The following is a 26,028-nucleotide window of genomic DNA, read 5'->3' as shown; positions in this document are numbered from 1 at the left end:
ATCGTTTGCTTTTGTTATTGTGTGATCCATAAAAGCATCTTGATGCCAGGGAGCTGGGCATGTACCAGGGGCTAAAGACAAAACCAATTTATCTCCAAATCCCACTGCAACATAGACAGGGAGAGTCAGACATCAGAGGCAAAATGAGTCGTGGAACAAATGTGCAGGTAAAACTGTACGGTGGGACTTAACCGTGTGATGGAGACCTGTCTGATGGAAAAACTCAGATGGTGTTTGCATGGACACATGAAATGGTCTTTGCGCCTATTAATACCCTGACAAGAAATGATAATAGTCAAAACTTCAGAGAAGGGAGGAAGATTGGGCTGTTTGATCACCGCTTGGTTTAATCCTGCTCAGGATGGGGTGAGATAACGCTGTGATCAGCCACACCTGAGCCACAGCTACCCTGCAGCTTCCATTCTGGGAGGCATTGAGAGAACTCTCCTGTTAGAGAGATTTGGGCATGGAGATGCTCTGTGCTGCAAGAGGACAGCAGAACTGCACAGGGAGCTCTGGTTAAACTGCCTTCCTCCCCACCTGCCCTGGTCCCTGCTGGGGTGCAGCTTCTTCATTAATGCAGGTTACTCCAAGGATACCACCATCCACAGGGTGGAAGAGCAAATAAATGGAAACTCAGACAACTGCTGTTGCCTATACACGTGTAGAGCCTTTAGAGGTGAGTTAAGTGGAGGATAGTCTTGGTTAGAGATGAAAGAACGTGAAAGACCTGAGATGTTTTGTCAAGCCCAGAGCAAGCCAGTTGCAGCAAGAACTGGCCATCCCCTTCACAGGGAAGGGACAGCATCGTGGTGAGTGACAGTGAGTCCTTTCTGTACAGACAGTGGCAATGAAGCCACTTTCTGTGGCTGTCCCAGAGCCAAAGTTCACTGCAGCAAGTTTTAGACCCATCAGCTTCGGTGATCTCCACTTGTGCAAGTGTCCTCCACATGGTGCTGCATCCTCAGTGATGCTAAACACTCACACGATTTCCAGCATTTCAGCAGGGAATATAGACCGAGCAGATGGGATCTTATGAATGTCCTGACACAATCTTTACCCTTTCTGCAGAAACTTACCATGGGCCAGCTGTGATGTTACTGAAGATTCAGCTCAGGATGTCCCTGCTCTGCCCTCAAGTGACTTAATCTCTATTTTCTCTTTGGAGACTCTGAGCTTTCCATGTCTCAGTGGGGATGGGCATCTAATGGCGGTTGCTCTCCTTGGAACTGGCCACCTATTAGGCACATCATGGTCATCTTAACCCCCTTCCAAGTCATCTTTTTGTCCCAGGGGAAAGATGGAGAAGAAAGACTTGTACCATAAGACTCAGGGTTTTGTGGTATAGGACCCCATTTCAGAATGTGAAGCGTGACACATCCTTGGAACCTGATCTGGGCATGTTTACTCCCTGGTTCTTCATTTGCTCAATTTTGGTATAAGCTACAAGACAGTATAATCGACAACCCCAACACATGCCCACCCCTGTGCTGACTTTCTCCACCAGTCTCATGGCCCTGAGTTCTTTACTCCTCATTGCTCACCAATGGCCCTTTTCTGACTCTGCTTTCTAAATTCAAGCAGCTTCCCTCCATTCTTGGAGCACTCCTCTTGCTCTGTTTTCCTCCTCTCTTTATTATCCTTTAGCATCCTTTGAGCAGTCTCTCATTTCTTGTTGGCAAGAAGTTCCTCTTCAGCCTTTTAAAAAGACATTTCTCACCCTCTTCTCCACCCCCACCATGTACCTTGGTGGCGAGTAGCCTTGTCAGGTAGATCTCAGAAACCATCTTGCTGCCCCGGTCACCTTCTTTTTGGTCACCGTGCTCATGGTTCTTCACCAAGTGCCACATCTTGACTCCACTTTCAAGGTCAGGGGTGATCATAGGGGTGCGGGAACGGAGGCTATCCGGGCTGCCCGTGTACCGGATCATGTTTTCTGCAAAGACAGATGCACGTATATCAGCCCCAGTAGTGCTCGTATTGGGATTAATGGGTTTCATCAAGGAAATATGCTAATGACAGGCAACCTAAGAGAAGTTTTTCATCAGACAGGAAAGAAGACCTCTTCTGTCTGGGTTTGGAAGCAGGTACCTCTCCTATTTGGTATATGGAGAGGATGCTCATACGGATTCTGTTGTGGAGCTGAGACAATCACAGCTGGTGATCCGACCCTGGGGAGATGTTAGCTTGCATCTCCAAAGGAGGAAGGCTGTACCAATAGTGCAATGACCCTGCTCTTGCAACCTCCACATTTCCATATTAGTATTAAATAATTTCCATCAGCCAGTTTGTAACATTAGGCAACACAGGTGTATCTCCTGGTGGAATACTCATGGTAACTCGTATGGCTAAGTCCAACCTGTTTTGCCTGGCCATGCTGCTTGGCATTATGGCCAGAGAACAGCCCATGGCCTTTTTGCACAGTAATATTGATGTAGCTAATGTGACCTCTTGTCTAGCTCCCCACCCTTAGGCTCAGAAGGAGCTGCCTCTCTTCCCTTCTTTGGCATCAAGGCAATCCCATACCTCCTGCCCAGCCATCCTCTTCACTCCCTGCTCCAAAATCTTCTTTTGACAAAAAGTAAACCAGAACCCCAGGTGGGCCAGCACAAATTTCCTCTCCAAGGACATCTTTAGCCTCCAGATTCTACCTCCCTTTGCCTCTGAGTGATGGCAGGAGGCATTCCCCGCTCCCTGACCTTCCAGCAATGCTGGATAGAGTCTTTTCCAACCATAATTAACAGAAGAATGTTACACCTTTCAGTAGCAAGATCTGAATCAGTCTCATTAATGCATTACCAATCTCTACATATTAATTATCAGCTGGATTATCCTTTTTCTCTCTTGATGCCGTTTTCTTAATTGCAATTAACAACCACTTCTGACCCACCACATCTTCTCCCTTCCCCTGCATTCTTCCCCACTCCCTCCTCCTGAAAAAAATCAAATGGCAAAAGAATTAAAGAAATCCAACAGAAATTAACCCCCATCAAGTCTTCCTTTTCAAAGGTCACTGTGTCTTTCAGTAATTGCAACAACATGGCAAAGAGGATGAATATTAATAAGGTCTGGTGGATTGCTTTTGTCCTTGGAGAATGAGGAAGGGGGCTCCTCTGGACATGGAGTAACTACCTTCCCTCAAGCTAAAGGGAGTAAGAAGGATGGGAGATGCTTTCATAAAATTAAAAAAAGTAAACTGATATGACATCCAAGTTAGAGGGTAGTTTTGCAGCACTCTGGCTGCACATTAGAGGTGTTTTGCTTTGCCCCCCAGCATTGCCATAGTGAGACAATATCCTGGGCTGCAATTCTAGTGGAGGGGAGGAAGGTGTGTGATGGTGTGAGTGAGACTCAGGAAGTCTCTGTTTGGCTTTACGGAATTTCCACCTGGTTTCTATTTCACAGCTGGCTCGTTGTCAGTTGTCTCATGGGTAAAGTGGGAACAACAATCCACCGCCTTGAGATATACTGATATAGGACCTAAGTAAGACATTTTTATTATTATTCCAGGTGCAGATTCCCTTGGGAAAATAAGATAGCTGGGTGGGACACATAACACCCACACTGAGATTTAACCGAAGACAGGCTATGCCCTAGGTGGGTTGTGGTTGCTCGTGGTCCCAGAGTCCTCTCATCTGAGACACAGATTTGTCTTCACAACAGACCATTCTCCAAGGACTTTGCCCACCAGTACAACCGAGATTGTCCAGTGTGCAGTGCTTCTCCCAGCGTAAACTCTAAGAGTGAGATTCATCCCATCTGACTACAGAGATCTAAAACGTAGGTAGCTAATTATATTGTCTTGTCCTCTCATTAATGAGGGAGGAGAAGTACAACCTAGGAGCAATCCAGACACTTGGATAAACATCTTGGACCAGATGCCAATGTTTTAGGTGGTTAAATCGTCTCCTCCTGCCATCTCTCAAACAATCATATCAACTAGTCATTTGCCTATGACTCTCTCTGTTGGTTTTCAGTGTCTTGTAACCACCATGATGTTTGGGATCTCTCCTCCAGTGCTCTCTCAATCCATACCAGCATGTAGACCCTTACCGTACTTGCTGGCTGAGGTCCTGGAGACCGTGGAGTTGTTGACTGCATTGTAGGCAGTGACCTGCTTGGAGACTAAAGCTACCACAGATCCATCTGGAACCTGTAGAGAAAAGGGGACTTTGTCAATAAGCTTCTGAGAACAGGCTGAGGAGCATGCCAAGAACAACAGAAATTCAAGCAGCAGAATGAACTCTAAACCAGTGTCACCGTAGGCAGGACAGTAGTTTTGGCCCAAAGCTTCAGATGCTTTCCTCAGTGGGTCTATTAACAAAAAAGGCACAAAAACTCCTGTTACACCGCTAGAAGCCTGGACTTGGGTAATAGGACAGCTGATGACAAAGCAGACTCTCCTCCGTTCAGGTCCCGATTCAAAGCCCAGAGACAACAATGTGACAACATTAACCTCCCTAAAGCAGTAGGTTCTTCACAAGGAAGCTCTTCTGCAGGGTCAGGAACATGAGAAGAATAAAATCATCTGGGCTATTTCAAACATCAAGGACGGGATGTCCCCGAAGGATGATAAAACTGATGTGAAATTTTCTGTCCCTTCCTCCTCCATTGCAGGTGACACCTAGGCACCTAGCTCAGAAATGGGCATCTACATTTTCCACTTTGACTGATCCTCTCAACCTCTCCACGCACAGTCTTGCCCTTTCACGCCACAAATGCACTGCTGGACTAAAGTGACCACAACTTCTTTCTCTTTGCTGTGTCAGAGGCCCTCAGACAGGGGAAAACAGCAGGTTTGGAGTGCCTGTGCCCCAAGATGTCACGGTACGGTGATTCAACAGATAACAAAGCTTTCTGAAACAAGCCAGCCTTTCCATTTCTACAGCTAGGCAATTCGTGTGGGTCCAGTATCAGAAATGTTAACAAGGCAGTGGCTCAGAGGAGCCGTATCAGGAATATCTGTGATAAATAAGACATCATAAAAAGGAGACGGGTGAAAAAAAACCTGCTAACAACGTCTAACTCTTGTCTGTGTAATAATAATAATTAGCACTTGCATAGAGTTTTTCATCTTCAAAGCACTGTAGAGGCTAATTACATAGCCCCTCAGCAATCAAGGAGGGCAATAATTGGCTCTTTGTACTTTTAGCCCCACACTACAGATGGGGAAACTGAGGCAATTGGAATATCAGTGTCTGTCCATGCATGCTCCGTGTCTGCCCTCTGGACAGCCAGGGTAAACCATGTGGAGCTCAGCACCCTGACAGATGAGACCTGTTCTGTCCCAGCTCATCCACATAGCTGGGAGCTCATTGCCTGAAGAAAACAACTGGAAAAAGCACAGAAGGGAAAGAAAATGATGCCCAGTTTGTTGGTGAAATAAAATAGAAAACATCCCCCCTCCCTCTCAAAAAAGTGTTCTGGAGTCTAGCCAGCAATGCTTCAGTCAATCTGAAGTGAAAAGTTTTGTTTCCTTTTCAAATTATTGTTTGCTGCATCCTCAGGTCAGCTTTTAAAGGAAAAAATCTTGTTATGAAACACAGATTGCTGAGATGTGCTTGAGGAAACAACAAAATTGTCAGCACTGGATTAAATTTAATGAGATGCTTGCCTTTTTTTTTTTTTTTTTTTTTTTTTTTGCAAGGAGGGGAAGGAGTGGGGAGAGTTTTTGACCAAAATTCAGTTTTCCATTAAATGTATCACCTGTGTAAGATACTTCTGGACATCTTTAGCCCTCTCTTATGGATCTTGAGGTCATGCAGAGACAAAGGGAAGCCCTGTCCCAAGGCAGGTCACACAGATTAAGACAGGGATTAAAACCAAGGGTTCCTAGGTCAATGCCAACTCCACTGCACCACTGTCTCCAATCATGCTGCTTCCCTCCTCTTTCTTCCAGACACCAGGCCTCCTTCCCTTCCATTTTTCACTCTTCCATCCTTCTGACCTTTGCTAGCATTACAAGGCCCTCAGCACTCTGTAAACAGGGGGATGGAAAGGCTCGATTTGTGTTAGTCTATATGAACAATGCCAACTTCTGTTGTCGTCGTGACTGCATCTCTTCACATTCTTCACTCACTAGGGTTGACCTTCCCTAGAGAGAGACAGTGGATTTTTTCTTCCCTTGCCTTCATCTCTAATGATGTGCAGGATAATTTCTACAAGGACATGGAAAAGAATGGATGTACTCAACATGGGGGCTCTGCCCAATTGTTGACCACCCACCCACTGTTTACTTCTGCATCTTAAAGAATAACACTTTGACCTTCTCCTTTCTATTTTCTTGGCTGATCTACCTTCTACCCATCCTCTCACATGGTTACCTGATAGTGTGCCAGTGTGTTGAGTCTCTTCCAGTCATTCTCTATCTTGGTTGTGATGTCTTCGTCCTGGAGGATCATCCTTGCCCCACTTGCTTGCCGCCACTCTGCAAGGAGAATAGGGACAGTGAACTCTGGGACAGAGCCCTGGTCACCCCTGTGTCCATAACACATGTAGTCATACATGTGCAGGCTGCATCCATGTCAGTCATTGCCTTTACTCTCTGTCAGATGCCTCCAACCACATACAACATACAAGTGCACAAATGTTCAGAGCCCCTTCTTTCCAGAGGGGAAGAAGAGACAGATGAACCATTGAAAGTGCAGGGAGATGGTTCAGAAAAGTATGCAAAAACCATAGCCATATGGCAAAGTTGAGAGTCAAGTCCTAAGTTATCCAGACTGGTTTCTTTACCCTTGATAAAATGATATTGCAATCACAAAACAACTTTTGCAGACGAAACCTCCACTCCTTTAAAGAGTGACACCATACAGACAGCAGAACATAGAGCAGTTGCCTACAGAGGTGAGAGGTCCAAGGCTAGGGCACAGCAGCACACAGACCTAGGGGACACCTACCCACAAGGCTAGGGCACAGCAGCCTCTCTACAGACACACAAAACAATGACCAGAGAGCTGTTGATCCATCGGCGGAGCTGAACGTAAGGACTGGTGCTTTAGTCCCCCGATTATTCACAGTGCTTAACTCCTAGCTTACTCCCTGGCTCTGTTCTTGCTCCAACATGGCTGTTTTCAAGACCAACCTGTCCTTGCATGACTATGGGACAAGAGTAAATTAATGTCACTTCTGTCAGGGACAGAAATTAGTCTCTGGCCCTCTTTATTTCATCAGCATGGACACAACTAAGTGAGACACGTCTACTACAGATTTGCCTATAGGCAAAGAACACATGAACATAACTAAAAGGAGAGAAATGTAGTATCACCTGGTGACACCAGGTAAAGCTGTGGCTTAACCACAGACAACCCAGACCATACAAATCTTCTTTTTTGGTTATCATGTTTCAGTCACATACAGCTCAGCCAGAGCCACAGCAGAAAGTCTATTCATTTGAGGGATTTAATTAAAATGAACTCTTGGATATGGAGACATCACCTGCCACCCCTGCTTATTTCTCCTAATATAAAAATGCAAGGACCGTTGCAAATTTCTTTTGGTTTCAGCAGTTTTGTTATCACATAATTAAAATGTATTGGGAAAGCCACCCTTGCCTTTATTATTCATTTAAATTAGTAGGAAGAGGTCAGCTGCTGTGTTTATTGCTGGGCATTACTTCGACTGGAGATACTCAGAAAGTAAGCAAAGGTTATGTTGGCTAAGCACTGATCCTGAACTGCCCTTTGTTTACTCCAGTTCCTTAGAACCTCACCTACATTACCCTTGTGATGTCCGAGGGTGATGCTGCCTGTTCATTCCCAGCCAGACCATAGCTAGTGCGGGGCTATGTTTGGATTTGTGCTGGAAACAGTGTTGATAATTCAGGGATATTTTAATTACTGCTGAGCAGTGCTTACACAGAGTCAAGGACTTTTCTGTTTCTCACCCCACCCCACCAGCAAGCAGTCTGGGGGTGCACAAGAAGTTGGGAGGGGACACAGCTGGGACAGCTGAGCCCAACTGACCAAAGGGATATTCCATACCATGTGAAGTCATGCTCATAAAACTGGGGGAAGAAGGAGGAAGAGGGAACATTTGGAGTGGTGACGTTTGTCTTCCCAAGTAACCATTACACGTGATGAAGCCCTGCTTGCATGGAGATGGCTGAACACCTGCCTGCCCATGGGAAGTAAGGAATGAATTCCTTGTTTTGCTTTCCTTGCATGCGTGGCTTTTGCTTTACCTATTTAACTGCCTTTATTTAACTGCCTTTAACTGCCTACGAGTTTTCTCACTTTTACCCTTCTGATTCTCCCCTCCATCCCAACCGGGGGGAGTGAGCGTGTGGCTGTGTGGTGCTTTTTGCTGTCAGGGGTTAAACCATGACATCCCTCAAGCCCTTTGTGCTCCTGCACAGACACAGGAGGTTACCAAGCCCTTCCTCTTGGCCTTCGTGCAGAAAGGGGCCACGCAAGGAAGAGCAAGGGCCAGTCTGACTCGCCACAAGACCCACTCCTGAGAAAGACAAGGGGGAAAACACCCTGCAGGGCAGGTTCAGAGCATCCGGCTTCAGTTTTGCAGCCAGTTGGCCCTGACCAAATACAGACCACTTCATCGTGCTTCTGAGCAATGACAGGGAAAGAACCCCCAGTTATGGTCGTCCAACTCGTCCTAGTCTCCCAGGAGCACTGCACGGTCTCCTTCTTTGCAAGTGCCAGCTGAGGTAGCCACACACCAATCTGCAAGGAAATTCAATGGCTGGGAGCAAGGGAATGGGAAGGGAGGGCACAAAGGAGGAAAAGGTGACCCTGACATCCATATTCACAGCACTAAGTGAAAACTGTTTGCTTTGTCCTCGCTGGCAGCACCCTGTCCTCTCTCTCATCAGATCTGAGCGCTCCTCTGCAAGCCGGCACAAAGGAGAGACATACTCCAATCCAATTTGTTACACTTCCACCTTCCGGAGAGAGGAGGGAGAGGAGGAGGGAGGCAAAAAATCCCATTATCTTTATCAAGCCTTCCAATCAGGAGCAGCGGTAAATGCAAACTCAGGAGACAGCTGCTGTGAAGCCTTTATATTTCATTCAGCAGATAGTGTATCTTTTTATTGCACGCAGGAATTACTTCTTCTTCTTTTTTCTTTTTTTTTCTCCTTTTTTTTTTTTTTTTTTTTTTTTTTAAGAAACAACCTTTCTGTTCAACTTGACTGGGAAAAAAGAAATTCTGGGGGCCTTTGACAGAGAGGTTTCTTTGAGCTCTAGCAATGCCTGGCTAGGGAATGACTCTATGGGGAAATGTGAAATGGGGAGATGTCCTCCTGTGCCTTAAATCCTACAGAAAATGTTACATGTCCCTTGTGCCTTCTCTCTGATATGGGTCACCCTGAAGATGCCCACTGAACAAGGGAGAAAAATGCAGAAGATAAAACATTTTTCAGGGACAATTGAAATACCCAGGTGGATGGAAAACCTGCCAGCTCAATCCAAGTGCCTTCATTTGAGCTAGTCATCATCAGTTACGCCATCCTTTACAGGTACTTCTAGGTCATGATGCCCATAATCCATTTCAGTCAACTCTTCATGCCATATACTGTGCTTCCCACTCTTTTCCTAAAGACCCCAAGTCTCCCAGGAAGGGTTGGGAAATATTTTGTGGCTGACTGTGCACAGCAATGGCATGTGGAACAAACGAATGTGGCTTATCCAGGCTCAATGCCTCTTTCATGACCACCTGTGCTCATGAAGAGCTGGGGGGTTGCTTTTAGTCTTATGAGTAGTTTTTTACTTTCCAAACATTTCCACATGAGAAACAGATCGGCACAGGAAATATGAGAATAAACGGTTTTCCAATATGCTGCAGGCACCAGGTGGGTAGGAAGCAAAAATGGGTAAACGTCTAATATGTGGTGATGTCACAGAGAATGGAGAAGAGGAGGCTGAGAGGAGTCCTCATCACTCTCTACAACTGCCTGAAAGGAGGGTGCAGTGAGGGGGGTGCTGCCTCTGCTCTAAAGGAACAAGTGATAGGACAAGAGGAAATGGCCTCAAGTTGCACCAGGGGAGGTTTAGGCTGGATATTAGAAAAAATTTCTTCACTGAAAGAGTGATCAGGCATTGGAACAGGCTGCCCAGGGAAGCAGTGGAGTCACCATCCCTGGAGGGGGTCAAGAAACATGTAGATGTGGTGCTTGGGGACATGGGTTAGTGGGTTGGGTGGTGCTGGATTGACGGTTGGACTTGATGATCCTTGAGGTCTTTTCCAACCTTAACGATTCTATGATTCTATGTCTAGGAAGAAAGGAGAAACTCCTGTCTGCTTCTTGGGTGGAGAAAGGAACACTGTGGTTTCTTTAGTTAGTTAATATCAGAACATGTAGATGGAAGATACCAGGGAAATATTTCATCTTGTAGATGCAAGTTGTCTGCCTCGCTGTATATATACCAGAGTTAGGCTCAGTTTAAATGTCTCCTAAAGTTTGCACCCCTCATCCCAGTACTGCACCATTGGTGAGGCAGTGAAAGCTTGCCTGACATGGTCCACAACAAGCCTGGGACAGCATCCCTGCTTGCAAGAGAGTCAGCCTAGCAGCTCCCATCACATCAGCAGTCCCTTTCAAAAAGCAACCAAAACGCAGGGAAGAGTGAATACCTCCACATGGAGCCAAATTCCTGTTTTGTGATCCTTACACCCTAATCCTTTCCCAAAGACGGGGTATTTTATTTATGGCCAGGGCTTTAAAAAATAATAATAACAAAAATAGCCACTGCAGAAAGAAGCCTTCAGTCAGAGGGCTGCAATTTGGGTTTTTTGGACTAAAATGTAACCTCAGGGTGTCCAAAATAAGTGCTTTTGGCTGACAACCCCCTCCATGAGTTGTCTGGGTAACTGCAAAACATTATGACATTTGCGACACATACAAGTCACTCTGCCTGCAGCTACCCTGCATTTAACAGCTCAAAATAACTCATTAGCTTGTTTGCTTTCTTCCATGTGAGCAATCTAGCCATGGTATGGACAGAAAGCCCAGAAAACTGCAACGGTAATGGAAAACAGTGTTGTTGTTTAGAAAACCATCAATTTCAAGGCCAGATTACAGTCATCTGCTCTGACCTACTGTTTAGCATAGACTGCTGCATCCCCAGCAGCGTGAGCAGCAGGGCGAGGGAGGGGATTGTCCCCCTCTGCTCCGCTCTGGTGAGACCCCCCCTGGGGTGCTGCACCCAGCTCTGGGGTCCTCAGCACAGGACAGACACGGAGCTGCTGGAGCGGGGCAGGAGGAGCCACGGAGATGGTCCGAGGCTGGAGCAGCTCCCGTGCCAGGACAGGCTGAGAGAGTTGGGGGTGTGCAGCCTGGAGAAGAGAAGGCTCCACGGAGACCTTAGAGCAGCTTCCAGTGCTGAGAGGGGGCTACAGGATGGATGGGGAAACACTCTTGAGCAGGGGGTGGAAGGATAGGACAAGGGGGAATGGGTTTAAGATGAAAGAGGGGAGATTGAGAAGAGATATGAGGAAGAAATGTTTTCCTGTGAGGGTGGTGAGGCAGTGGCCCAGGTTGCCCAGAGAAGCTGTGGATGCCCCATCCCTGGAGGAGTTCAAGGCCAGGCTGGATGAGGCTTTGAGCAACCTGGGCTAGTGGGAGGTGTCCCTGCCCATGGCAGGGGGTTGGAACTGGATGATCTTTAAGGTCCCTTCCAACCCAACCCATCCTGTGGTTCTACAACTGGCAGGGCTGATCCAGCTGCCTTTGAATTCTGAGCATTCAGCTTGGGGCAGGCTGATCCTGAGAGCTCTGTGGTGTTTTCTAATGGCCAGCAGTGCTTTCTGCTCTCCCCTTGCTGCCTTCCCTGTCACTGAAGGATTCCAGGTGCCAATAAACATATTTTCCTGCAAAGAGGCTGGGCTGGAGCTGTGCCTCGACATGCATATCCTCTTGTCCCTGCTTCACCTGTGCCAGCCCCTGCTCCTCCCACCTCGTTAGCTGCTGTGCTGAAGGAGTCTGCAACTATACTGCTGCTAGCAAGACTCTTCTAGACGAGAGGATTTAGGGGATTTTTGTGTTTCTTTCCCCCCCCAACTGCATCATCAATGCTATTGGCCAAAGGTCTGCTCATTAAGCAGTCTTCTGTCAGTATGGACAAACCTGTCCTCAGAGGGGTGCGCATGTTCATAAATACTTTCTGGAACTTGCTGGTCCTCAGCACCACTCAGCAGGTCAATACTTCTTAAAACAGCAGCAGTCCTGGATGTACAATTGTCAGGCTCCAGCTGGGACCCCGCACACATACACTTCTGTATCTGTCAGCTGTCAAAACTACAATAAAATCTGTGGACTCCAATTTATCCCTTGTATTTGCAACATGCAGGTAAGATTCCTGCTTCCCAGTACATATGCATTATTCATCCCCACAGCACAACAAACTACTTTCCAGTTACTCCCAGTCTGAGATCCAAATGTAATGGGCTCTGTGGCCACCATCCAGCATCAGACAGTCCAATAGATCTGGCTGTAAAGCCCAGTGAGATCTCCTGTGCCCTGGCACCCTGCCCTGCCTGCCCTCCTGCTCACCCTACCCCTCCTGACTCACAGCAACTCCCAAATCACCTTGGGTCCTTTCTTGATGATGTATATGATCTGTTCTTTACTGCTGCTGGTTTTGGCAGCTTGTTTCATTATTCTAAGAGCCTTTCATGAGCAGGAATCTTGCTGCAATTTCTGTCAGGATTCCCCTCCTCCCTTACACATACGCACACGCATACAGACACTTAACTTGAATCCCTGACCTCCCATTCCTGCCTCCATTATTGCTGTGAATGGTTTCTTGGCGTCACTCCGTTCCTTTCTCCTTTTGGTTCCTCTTCTACTTTGCTAGGTTTTATAGACTCCATCATTTTGCACTCAAATCTCTTCCACTGAAGGCCACTGAGGGCAAATTCTGGCAGATACAGCCACAATGTGGTCCCCAGATCCCTACCAGGCATCTCTGCGATGCCCTGAGCAGATTTTTCTACATTCTTTCCCAGTAGCTTCCAGATGTAGTACCCCATCTGCCTCTGGACCCCAACTTCAGACATCCACTCCTCCCAGCATCCTTGCTCTGGATTTTGGACAGAAACAGATTTTGGCTTCAGAGATACCCCAACACTGGGCTGTACAGCTCCTGGTGTGCCCCAGAGCTCAATTGCTTAGAAATGCAAGTGAAGGTGGTGTAGATTTTTCCACCCTCCAAGCAGCAGGAAGGAGCAAACACTGAGAAAAACAAAAACAAAAACAACCCCAAACAAACAAAAACAAAAAAAACCAAACCCCAAACCACAAATTCATAAATACAAGGACTGATCTTTCCTTAAGACCTCCAAGTCCTCTGCAGAAAGGAAACCCCAGAGCAGCAGCCCCCAGCCCTGCTGTTGGTGGTGGGTTGCTGGGAGGAGGGAAGCAGTCAGGGGTGAGATGGATGCAGCCCACTAACCAGGGGATGCTTTATCCCCTTTCCTATGCTCACACAACAAGCAATTAATACTTCTTGGGCTCTAACTATCTCAGCAAGAAAAGATATATAATACCCAAACTCTCCCTGTTCAGAGAAGAGCTAGGAATATATTCCTGCAGCCTGAACACTGCTGACCACACCACTCTGGGCATTTGGTGCTTTTTTTCCAGGAATCTTTGGCAGGACAATGAGAATAGCCCCAGTCATGCCTTTTCCATACCCTTGTCCAAGTTGAATTCTGTGGCCAGAAAAGCAGGATGGCTACTGGTCTTTTTAAGTCCTCAAGACCAAATATTTCATAAGCCCGGAGTACATGCACCAATGTAGTCCCTCTCTTCCACCCTCTCATCATGGCTTCTGCTCTGCCTTGCACAAGCACCATGGGCACACCCAGTCTGGAGATGTGGCACTTGCCCCATCGAAGTGTCTAGATTGTTTTTAGCTCTCTCCCATCTTCCCTCTCTCCCCTGCCCGGGGGCAATCAGAGCCCATTGTGCACACACACGTACCCAAGTCCATATCAGCAGCTTTGGGCCGGTGGGAGCAGGGCACGTTCTTGAAGATGGCATCGAGGATTTTCTCCTTGACTTGCGTGATGGTGTCACAATTCAGGATCTTCACAGGGATCTCGGGGCTGTTCACGTTGTCGGGGTTCACGCAGCTCAGGACCTGAGAGAGAGGCAGTGAGACCCACCACACATTGCACAGAAGCACAGGTACCCTCTGGCCACCCTTCTGCAGCCACCTTCTTGCAGGTCCCCACGTTCTACAAGCCCAGGGTGAAATAAGGGGAAAAATGTGTACCAAGAGTATTTGCCCTTTCAGAGGGCACAGAGATCTGGTTTCTGGATTTAATATCAGTGAATTAAAGGTAACACAGGATTTGAAGAGTCCTGAATTTGAAAGAAGTTGTGGATGCCCCATCCCTGGAAGTGTTCAAGGCCAGGCTGGATGAAGCTTTGAGCAACCTGGGCTAGTGGGAGGTGTCCCTGCCCGTGGCAGGGGGTTGGAACTTGATGATCTTTAAGGCCCTTTCCAACCCAAACCATTCTGTGATTCTATGATTCTATGATTCTATGATCTGGCTCTCAGCTAAGTGCTGTGGGCTTCCAGATGTTGCAGCCAGTGACTCGGGACTGATGTGAAGGTTTTTCTGAACTTAGGTCTCAGGCCGCTTGTCTCTGTGAGGTGAAACTACTATGCCTATGGGAATGACCCCTTAGATTTGAGCCTCATCTCCTTGGCATCTTCACTAACTTAATAACAGGAAGTCCATTAATACCACCTCAGGTTCTGGTGCTTTCAGTAAAAACTCCATTCAGGCAAACGGTACCAGACAATGGTCGTTGACACACTCTTTTCATAGAAATGATCAAAAATGCAATCAAGCCTGATCCCAGTTGGAGCTGGACTGATATCCAAAGGAACTAGATGATTTTTAAGGTCCCTTCCAACCTAAACCATCCTTCAGTTCTATGAGTCTATGATATTAATTTGAAATGCAGGGATTCTTAAAAAAAGACACACAAAACAACAGCAACAAAAACTTTTGCTTTCACCTTTCACATATAGAACAAGAAAATTAACTCAACTAGAGAGGCCCCTCCTTTCTTAAAAGGAGAATTTTCTGTGAAGACTCTGTGCAAGAGTAAATGCAAAGCATATGGGCTGGCAAGGGAGGGATGCCTTAAACACACATACACAGTGTTTAACAGCAATCTGCCTGCTAACCTTTGGCCATGTCTATGTTGAGCATTCTGCTCTCTTCTGGTTACAAGTGTGCGAAGTCTATAAACTTCTATAAACTTAGCACACCTTTGCACTCTGAGGCATTGTTCAGTGATGCTCCTGGCTATATACTGTCATTAAACTTTCCTATGCCACTTTTACAAGAGCACACATGTTAGGTTTTGTGCCTTAGACAAATTCTACCTTGACTATAAATTCCCTTCTGTAGTATTCAGTAGATACTGGACTCTCCATCACTTTCCATCTTAACCTACTAAGATGCAGTGGGATCTCAAAGTGGCTTGAGACTGGGTGAAATCATATCAGTATAATTATATATTGGCTCACCAGGCTCTCTTTGGTGATGTTATGCTCGACTAAGAGGGACTTGTGAAGATATTGCTTACAAAGAGCTCTGTGATCTTTCTGGATGAAAGGGGAGATGTAAATACGAGATATTGATTAGATCGTAATGCTATTATTTATATGTCACTTCCAGGAGTATTGAAGAAGCATCAATTCAGACAATAATAACAACGGCAGAGATTTACAGTTCTGTGGCATCTTTAATCTCAAAGGATCACAGAACTCCACATAAAAAGCCCTGCTGAAACACATCCAGTGTCGAGGTTATTAGTTGCCCCCCTCTCATTGCACACCTGTAGAGAAATGAAGCAGTGATGGAGGCTAGGACAGCTCTTTTGAAAGTGCCATGCTTCTGGAGACCAAGTTACCCTGCAGGTCTCTCTCAGTGATCCAAGCTCAGCTAAGGCAGATTGAGCTGATCCCAGCCAGAGCAAGGTCTGTGGTGGGATTCACCTCTGATGCGAGTACCTGGGACTCGATTCAGTTCCCACATGAAGGTATTAAGTGCAGTTTAAAATAATCTAGGCTACCTTACCAGGCATCTACCTCCTGGTCCAGAAGGGCCAACATCTCCACTGCCCACCACACCAGTACCCACCATGCAACGTGGACCATCATCTGGCCGGAAGCTGACAATGGTGATTTGCTCGTATAATTTGATTGTCCTTAAATTTCACAAGGGGACAACTTCAGAAGGCCTGGGTGAGCCATGATCATTCATGCCCTGACTACAGAAGTCCTTGCTTTCCTCTTTTCCAGCTCAGTTGGAAGAAGAAGGAGCAGGGAAGGCAATACCTCAAAGAGATGTGCAGAGAGAAGTTTGCTCTTGGTGGCCTCAAGAGTGGGGCAGCTGGTAGTAGCTGCCAACCCCTGGACACTGTTATCTTCATTTCAGTGATGGTCAAGAGGCTCCTTTCAACATTTTTGGGTAATTCAATCATTGTTTATAGAAACCAAGAGCTTTCCCAGAGCACAGTGGCTTTGACATATATACCCAAGGCTTCACATCAACCCTCAGCTGATGTGAAGCTGGGGCAGAGCTGCCAAGGTAGGCTTCAGTGTCACTCAAGGAGATGCTGAATGTTCTGCCCCTGAGAAGACACCAGTATTTGTCACTGCTGTTCTGTCATGCATTGAGGTCTGTGTCAGCACAGCATAAGGACCAGTTGTGAGATCAACATGGAAAGGTTGGAGCAAGCAAAGTAGTGATCTCTGAGTCCTGCTCTCCCACTGACTGTTTAAAACCTTGGGGCACATCATCTCACTGGATTTGTGTTTATTGACCTTTTTCTACATCCTTGGGCTTTTTTTTTTTTTTTTTTTTTGTCTGCCAGCCCTTCCAACCATGAGCTGTCTCTAAGTGTATATATATACATCCAATGCTTAGCACAACTAAGCTCTGATCTCCACTGCAGATTACTGACGTTTAAATAATAAAGACACAGTTTGGGATTTCTCATATGAGGACCCTGGCTCTGAGTTCTCTGCAGTGTTTGAATGGTCTACAGTTTCTGCTCCAGGGTAAGACATCTTTCTCTCCCTTCTAGATTGGGCTAATGAGGGTCCAAGAAGACTAACACATAGTGAGGCTTGGCAGCGAGTAAGGAGGAGAACCCTCCTAAAGAGTCCAAGCATTGGAGAGCCTTCTGATATCTCTGTAGTGGCTTCCTCCTTGCCACTAAAATTTCCTGAAAAGCCTTAACCAAAAGCATCTCAAAGCATCTTTATCCATCTGGAATATGCTTTCAGGAGAGCTGATCCAATTAGAATCTCAACATTGGAGCCGCCAAGGTGGGCATGGTCAAAAAATCATGTATTCTGGAAAAAGCAGATGGCGGTCAGCAGGGATGAGATCTTCCTATCATCTCTCATAGATGGAATAATCTTGCTGGGTTTTTAATAACACTGCAGACCAGTGGTGATGAGCCCTGACTGTTAGTGAAGACATTAACACCAGAGGGTGTTTCTCTGAGGTATGCAGCCTGGGAGAAAACCCACTGTTTCGTTGCAACACATTTATTCTGTCAAATCACACCTGTGACTAGCTGAGTTTCTCCTGGACTGAAAAATCCTTTGTAAGTACAGAAATTGTTACAGACCGCGAAGATTCTGGGACATGGGGCTGCTTCCTTGGAGAATTGTAGGACCCAGCAGACAGCAAATTGGAGCTATCTGGTTTGGAGAGAAATCAGACTGAAATAATCTAAATGTAGTGAATGAGGTGTGCATTGTAAAATCAGTAATTCCAGATGTCTGGAAGTGCTTTGTCTTCTTTTTTGTCCCTGGATAAGTCAATTTCTTTGGATCTGCTTTTCACTCAAACCATATTCAAAACCATGACTTAAAATATTTGGTCGTGATTAATGAAGGTTAAAGAAGAAATGTCCTCCAGAAGAAGCTCTGGCCTTGTCTTCCTCAAATAATGACAATAAACAGCCTGTTTCAATGTGCCACGCTGCTGGAATCGTGATTTAACTCAGTCAAGCAATCATCTAGCACTCATGAAACATGAACAACCCAATAAATTTTAGCCACGCGCACCGCAAACTCACAGCGGTGACCAGGTGTATTTGGTGGAGAGCAGGAGACACTGAGGGAATTCCTCTGTTCCAAATACTGAATCCGTTCTTGCTTTATTTCATTGCTACATATTTTTAATAAAAGATGACAGACTGCTTAAGGAAGGTAGAGGAAGGAGAAAATAAACCAGAAATAAACAGAAAGAAAAAAAAATCCTATTCATATTCTGCTGCTTCTTAATCTCCTTCACCAAAGCTGATCTCTGTAAATCTGCTGAGATTCCTATCGGGATATATTTGTCTGCTCTTGAGATGTAAGAGGGAGAGCTGATTAACATCAAACGACACAAAGCGAATGGAGGAGAGCTTTGTTCAGGCTGATGTATAATTACTACTCTTTGCTGGCTGCTTTATATCAAGCCGAAAAGGATCGGAGGGATTTCCTTTGGTGAAAGCGATCACTCTGTGTCTGCATTTTTTCTTCCTTTTTGCTCAGTCTTTCCATGTGAGATGAGGCCTCCACATTGCTAGACAACCACACGTAGTAGAAAAGAAGTGCTATGCTGCCGATTTAATGGGAAAGTCACATTTTTAATATGCAAAAATAAAATTGTGGTCTTCTTTAAGAATAAAATCTACCCCTTCATCACACTTGGATTCAATCAAAGCTCAGTGATTCAAGCACACTCTAGATGTCTGTATTTACTGAAGAAAAGCAGGTTTTCTTAGCATCAGCCCACCTGAACTAAGATCTAAGTTAGGTCAAAGAACTAACATCGACTGGACACAGCTCTCAAAGCCAGCTCAAAGTTAAGGGAGATGAATGCCCCTCAATTGAAGGTGCAAAATAAAATAATTTTATAAGTTCAGAGCATCTTCTGACAGCCCTAAAGTTTGGGGTTGGGGTCTTCTGAGAACAAAGGCATGGGAAATAAATTACAAGGATCAGTGAAGACTTGGATAGTGTTCTTCATCCTGCAGAGACTTAGAGGCTCAGTGGATTTACTGTATCCAATAAAAAGTGAAAGCCCACAAAGACACTAAGAAGAGATATCTAATGCTCTTTAATTGATGCTCTTTAATCAAGCAAGAAAAGGCTGTAATCTCAGAGTAGAAGCTAAAGCTGGACATATGCAACTTATATCTTTCACCATCCAGACAAATACATTTTGGAGCAAAAGACTCAGTGACAGGGATTAACTTTTTTTTCCCCTGAAATCTCTAAATCATGTTCATTTTTCTTTGACTTGTGCTTGCTCAAGAGGAATGGCTGCATTAGCTCTAGAAAAGACCTAGCAGTTACCTCCATTGTGTGCCTCTAACATGTTCCTTGATGCTGAATTCTTCATTGGAGAAACTGTTTTTTTTTTTTTTTTTTCTGGTGAGGATTATTCTGGAGAAGATCCTTGCAATATAGCCTACTATAAAACTTCTGCTGTCACTAGCTTTGCACTGACCCAACAATGTAAGATCTCAGGATGGCCTTGAGGCGAGTGTCCCTGTGATCACAGGTGTCCCATGGACCAGGGCCTCATGCCCAACCTGCCTGAGCTCAGCGCTGGGGACACCCAACATGGCCAAGAGCTGCCAACCCGGGCAGGCACTGCCCAGCAAACACCAGATCTGTGTGTGCCCAGGGTGCTGGGCAGCTCTGCCACTGGTGCTGGGGACTGGGGAGGAGGGAGGAAGTCATGAGCAGAAGGAAGGGTGAAGATACCCCCGGGTGGTCCCAAAAGTAAGGAGGAAGAAAACCCACCATCAGCATCACACTCCTCCCAGAAAAGAGCTCAGGGTGGTGACAACTTGCAGTGACAACCCCACCTTTCTGCTGGAGGAAGACTGTCAGCTTTGACTTACAGCTCAGAGGGATGTTGGAAGGATGGACATCACTCCAGGGAAAAGGGGCAGATACTAGGAAGTATTTTGTCTAACAGAACACAGTAAATTGCCCATATCTACCGTCTTCACATTCCCAGGCATGTTAATGACACAAGGTTCACGCTTGTCTTCCAGCGCTCCTGAACCTCACCTAATCCAAGCAACGGTAGAGGACTGGCACTGTCAGCCTACCCTGAAACAACTGCAGATGCTTTCATAGAACAGGCAAAAAATTTGTGGAGCTGCAGATACTCTGAGCACGGGGCAGGGTGCAATGGAAGTAACTCTGAAGCAGCCATCTTTGCAAACATGCTTTGCAAGGAGATGCTTCAGCCACAAACCTTGCTGTGTTAGGGGGTACAACTGGTCAGTTTTCAACAGAATTACCCTGCTGGGTTGCAAGAATTGTCCCAGAGGGTCAGCACGCCCATCACTGGCTTCTTTTGTCTAAATCCCCTTTTGCTAGAAGAGGCTGGACAAGCCCGTGGCATGCTTACTGCAGGGGGGTTGGACAAGGTGACCTCCATGGTCCCTTCCAATTCAAACTATTCTATGATTCTATGATTCTGTGATTCTATGTGGTCAGGACACTCACCAGTGTCTTGTAATCAATCTGCTGTCGGATAAGCTTGTCCTCACTCAGTGAGTACCGGGCCTCCCCCGTGATGGAGTCGATGGGGCCCTTTTCCATCTGCTGCTTGATGGCACAGAAGAGGGAGAACAGAGGTTCGCCAGCACACTCCTGCAGGGGTGAGAGACAACCATCAGGTGAAACAGGAGGATCAGAGGTGAGAACCCAACCTACGTAGCATCTCACCAACTGCCATGGCTTGCCATCCGCAGCCACCCAAGGCAGATGCATCAGTGGGAACCAGCCTATTGGCCAGGCTGGATGAGGCTTTGGGCAACCTGGTCTAGTGGAGGGTGTCCCTGCCCATGGCAGGGGGTTGGAACTTGATGATCTTTAAGGTCCTTTCCAACCCAAACCATTCTGTGATTCCATGATTCTATGATTCTATCCCATACAGCCCAGGAATAGAGGTCACTCTCCACTTCTACAGAGTGCAACCAGTCCTTCTCGAGTGTCCCATCACAGGACTAGGGGGTCAGTGCTCCCTGGCAATGTTGGAGCTAGCAGAGCCTTGTAGGAACTGTTCAAGTGATTGTCACCATGCACTGGAGCAGGTGGTGGGATGGATCCCAGAGGACCTGGAGACAGGTCTGAAAGGGAGATGGTCTGCTGCTGCCGTATCCTGGGTGTCTGGGCTGAGCCCACAGTCTCCCTGGGCACTCTCATGCTGGAGGTAAATAGGGATGCTCAGGCAGGAGCAGCTCCATCACCCAGGGGAGACGTGTCCCTGGATCTGTACAGTTGCACCAGCGATGTCAGACATGTGGGGCCCAGCACAAGACACCAACAAGGAGTCCACAGGCAGGGTCAGCACAGCACCACTGTCCCCAATTTCTCCTTCCCATCATTTATACTCACTGCATTTCTCTTCCCACACTTTTCCTGGCCTCTCCTCCCTCGCCGCCCTCCCTCCACACATTCTCTTCTATGCACCCCTCATTGTGCTTTCTTCTGTTGCTTCCCTTCCCTTTCATCTCTCCATCCTTCCTCCCACCCCTCCTCCCCACCTTGCCCTCCCCTCTTGCGGTGTGTCCCAACTCAATGAGCGAGGTCATCTTCCTCCGGTGTAAATCCCGGCGAAAACAAGTTAATAATCTGAAGCAAAGTGGCCCCTTTCCTCAGTTCCTCCACCTGTCTCCCACTTAATTAGCTTATCTGCCAGCAGCATATTGCTTCTGTGTGCCTGTCTCTTGCCCTTATCAGGCCTCCGTTCAGGCTAAGGCAAGAAGACAAGTAGCTGAGTGGGGGGAAAAAAGCCTATTACAAAAGCAGAGCTTTAGAGAGTCACCTCCTTATATCCTTTGCTTTCAGCTGAAAAGCAGGAATCTGATACTGAAGTCACTGAAATTACCTTCCAGGGACCTTCAAAACTTTTCCATGAGTTTATCCTTGGACAGGTTGTGCCTGGGGAAGGCTTAGGGGAATGGGACTGATCTGGAAAGCCTTGAATTGCCAGGCAGAGGGTGGCTATTCTGTCCAAACGGGGCTGGAAGGTGTAAGGATATCTAGCAACTGCTTTGGGAGCAGGTGAGAGGTGCAGAGCTCAGCTCCTTCGAAAAAAGTTGACTCTGAGTTGGGTGCTTTGGCAATTAGCATCCTTGAGGCTCAATGTGGGTCCCCAAGAGGAAACTGCCATCACCCATCATTCAGTGGCAGGTCTCAAAGACTGAAAAATTTTTTTTGTTTTTTTCCCTATACACCACCCCAAGGAGACCCTCCAGGAGGAATTAGAGGGTTCAGGGAGTGTCCAAAGTCTTTTTTGCTGATAGGTGTCCTGCAAAGCCAATGCTACCTCCAACTGGGATAAAAAGCAGCAACAGCCTCAGCCTGTGCTGGGTTCTGGATGCAGCAGTCAGGTTCACATGGTGTATTGCGTCCAGCCCTCTCCTCTCAGAGGCTGCATGGCCGTGGCCAGGACAGGCTTGAGGCAGCCTCATGCCAAGAAGAGCTTGGGCTTGGCCTTAAAGGCATCAGTATGACAGAGGGACTGGGTATGATGGAGGCACTGGGACTCAGAACTGTCTCTGAACTGGGGTGGTAGATCTCCAGTAATGGAAAATATGGTTCACCATGTGACAGGGATCCCAGTCTGCTAGCAAAAGGAGAGCATTTTCAATACAGGTCTCCACCACGCTCTGAAATCCTTTATGTTTCAGCACTGACCCTTAGATCTCACCTCTGTACCGGAGTAAGACCAACAGGCTGCCTCTCGAGCAAAGTGTTCCTCCTTGTTCTCCCATTAGGTAATGGTTAAAAAAAAAGCCTTTATATCTGTGAAGATTTTGCCCCAATTAAACCTCATCAAGAGGAAATGTACTAAAGCAGCTGTTCATCCAGGGCTGGTGCTTCTCTTACCTTGAGGAACTTGTAGAGAAGGAAGGTGAACCAGTTGGTGAGCATTTTCTCAGCCACAGACTCTGTCCTAAAATCATCCAGGGAGAAAAAGCAAATTGGAAATGAGTTAGTCATGGTGGTCATATCAAAGGGCTAGTCAAAAGACTGGCTTTGTCCATCTTACTGCCCAGACATCTGAGCCCCATGGAAAGTCTGGCATGACACCATCAGGATTCAGCATGTCCTAGGTTCTGTATTTTAGCTTTGGATTTAGGAAACCTGCAGGGAAATCCTTACTGTGACTAGGGAAGTCCCTGTACGTCTGTTTCTCAGTTTCTCCATCAGTGAAATGGAGATGACAACAGTTGAGGGAACCTTCTCAGAGGAGCTCAGGAAGGATAAATCCATCAAATATGAGGACCTCAGAGTCAGGCCATATGACAAGTAGGCTATATAAATACTTGAGAAACACCGATCTAAATCACCAGAGAATAGTTATCTGGCACTGATTATCTCCCTGGTATTTGGGAGTGATTATACGCCCCAACGTGTCAACGTGGTGCATTCACAGAGCTCATCATTTGCCCTTGAGCACTCTGTCCTCAACCAAACAAAAATCCATCTTGAGTCTTCAGGACGAACTTTTCCTACAGAAGGACTGACACAGACTTGTAAATGTGGTAGGGACACCAGGCGCACAAGATAAACCTGTGTTGGCTCCAGCATATGCACTGGTGTTTCTCAAGAAGAAAGAAAGTGTCTATGCTTGGATGAAGGTCATGTTGGATGAGGCTTTGAGCAATGTGGTCTAGTGGAAGGTGTCCCTGCTCATGTCAGGGGGGTTGGAACTAGATGATCTTTAAGGTCCCTTTGAACCCAAACCATTCTATGATTCTATGAATTGAAGTGGATCTTCCTTGTCCTGGTTACCACCAAAGCCACGCAGGGGTTCTCACTTAGGACACCACCTTGCCTTTTAGGTTCTCTAGTCTTTCAGCATAACACTGATCTTACTTTCTCTGGAGCATAAGACTTGCAAGGGGAAGGGTTTCCATCACTGGAGCTGTATACGTGGAGCTGGTCAACAACCTTGCCTAGAAGCAGAACCCTGTTACACCACAAGTGATGGTCCCTTCTCTAGCTAAATGCAGTTGATCTTTAGCCTGGTTTCCATAAGGATTTCTCTGTTCTTGTGGGCAAATCTCACTTAGATGGTGGGTATGGTGGGAGGATGAATGACAATACGGGTGTTTTCTGGCATGCCTCTTTTCTTGCCTGCAACTAAAGAAAGAAGTGATACGGTCCCAGTTTGCTACCAGATTAATGTTGTTTCCTTGGTCTACAATGATCACTGCTGTGTCTCTGCCTAGAGACTGCCTCTGTCCAAACCAGCCTGTTTGCCCTGTATTCCCCTCGATCAATGTCACCTGGCTGGTGTTCTCCACTGGTCATGGTAGGATATTCAAGTCCAGCAGTCCCCATGATTATAATGGTCTGAGCTCTTTGCAGTGAATGTCACCCAGAAGAGTGCTCTTTCCGACACTCCCCAATGCGACATCTGGGACCCATCACACGGTACAAACTTGGCATTACAATGTGAAAAAGAATTGAAATCCTGTTGTGTTGTTGGTCTCTGCCCGGACAACTTTGATTTCTTTGAGGCTGTAGATGTCATGTGGGATGAACACTAGACACAGCCAACGTGCGAAAATCATTCCAGCCAGCTCTTTCCTCCTGTCAAATAGCCCCAAAACCCAACAGTGCAGAAGGATGTTGGAGGGTTCCCTTCCATCCACAGAGTCACTGGGAGAGAGGGGAAGCATTAAAGTGAATTCAACTGCTCCAAATAATTGTCTGGGGACCTCACACCAACATCTGAATCCCAAGGCACTGAGCTAATCACATGCTCATCAGTAGACTCTATTCTGGTGCTGCTCAGTGCAAGACCTCCATCTCAGAGCACGAAACACACCTCTGACTCCTCCTTGTGTTTTCAGAGCTTGGGACAGTGGAGGCATCTTCTTTGTTCACTGGCTGTGCTCCAAAGGCCACATTTAATTTCTAACAGAGGACTAGAGCTAGAAAAGAGATGGGAGAAGACGAAAGAGGAAAGATGGGATGCACAGGACAAGACAGGAATGAACAACCAGGGAAGATAAAGAGATGGAGAAAAAGGAAGAAAAAGGAGAAAATTAAGGGAAGAGACAGTTGGAAGGAGGCAGTGCCATCCAGTATCAGAGGAGAAACACAGAGAGGAAGCCTGGAGACAGCTGAGGAGAGGTCACCAGCCAGGCTGTAGGGCTTGAATCACATCAGGGAGTCAAATGACACCAAAGCAAAGTCCAGTCTTTGCCCCTGGCATTGCTGCCCTGAATGCCAGGAAGTGCCTTCTGTCCCCTTTTTTTGGTGGTTCTACATAGCTGACTGTGTGCCAGACGAAAACACTCCCAGCAGGCATCACCGATCTCTTCCCTGCCCAAGTCATCCATCGTAATCAGCTGAGGACTTCTCAAAGTTGGCTCTGAGCAGCAGCAAAGGCCATCCATCTCCAGCAGACTACCCCTGATTTTACTTAGGGCCCTGGCTTAAATCAGAATGGTTGGTTCAAACCGTGAAAAGCAGATTAATATGATCCTAAAGGGAGAAGAGGCAGCATTTCCCTAGGCAGGGAATTAATTACAGAGCAGTAGACTTCTAATTTGAGGGTTCCCACACAATCCCGGTGGTTAGACCTTAGACCTGGCCAAGAAGCACCAACTCAAACTTGTGTCCTGTAGGAAACTAGTTCTGTTGTCCTGCTCAGCTCTGCTACTGGCTTCAACAAGCTCCCAGCACCATTGCTCAGGGACGGAAAGATCTCACAACGCAGCTGAAGAAGACTCTCCATAGTTAACTCATGAAAAAGAAACACAGCAGGGCAGTCCATGGCCCAGGTAGCAGAAGGCAGCAGCTGACTTACTCACTAAATATATAATACAGCCTTTTTCATGTGATATATTTGTAGGTCCTATACAACGCAATTGGAGTTTTCAGGTTAAAAGCAAACGTAAGCATAAATGAATTTCTTAAAGACACAAAGAGTGAAAAATAAGGATTAGGAAGCATGGGGTCTTGCTGCCTTTATGAAGCTTTCTGGAAGATCCAT

The 26,028-nt window shown here is 46.6% G+C and overlaps 1 protein-coding gene across 1 annotated transcript in view; it reads right to left on the bottom strand.

Annotated features, from left to right (window-relative positions):
* LOC104467506 (plexin-A4) overlaps window positions 1-26,028 on the bottom strand; it is a gene marked incomplete at its 5' end in the record, with an annotated part of 69,851 nt that overhangs the window by 16,240 nt on the left and 27,583 nt on the right. Inside the window, 6 exons of the mRNA XM_010081298.1 lie at window positions 1,746-1,936; window positions 4,054-4,153; window positions 6,324-6,427; window positions 13,937-14,096; window positions 20,514-20,660; window positions 22,905-22,971. Coding sequence (XP_010079600.1) covers window positions 1,746-1,936; window positions 4,054-4,153; window positions 6,324-6,427; window positions 13,937-14,096; window positions 20,514-20,660; window positions 22,905-22,971 — 769 coding nt within the window. The remainder of the gene's footprint in view (window positions 1-1,745; window positions 1,937-4,053; window positions 4,154-6,323; window positions 6,428-13,936; window positions 14,097-20,513; window positions 20,661-22,904; window positions 22,972-26,028) is intronic.

The sequence above is a fragment of the Pterocles gutturalis genome, unplaced genomic scaffold (genome assembly GCF_000699245.1).
Source record: "Pterocles gutturalis isolate BGI_N339 unplaced genomic scaffold, ASM69924v1 scaffold12544, whole genome shotgun sequence".
NCBI classification, from domain to species: domain Eukaryota; kingdom Metazoa; phylum Chordata; class Aves; order Pterocliformes; family Pteroclidae; genus Pterocles; species Pterocles gutturalis.
Note: the sequence above shows the minus strand (reverse complement) of the source record. Positions and strands in the feature narration are given on the sequence as shown.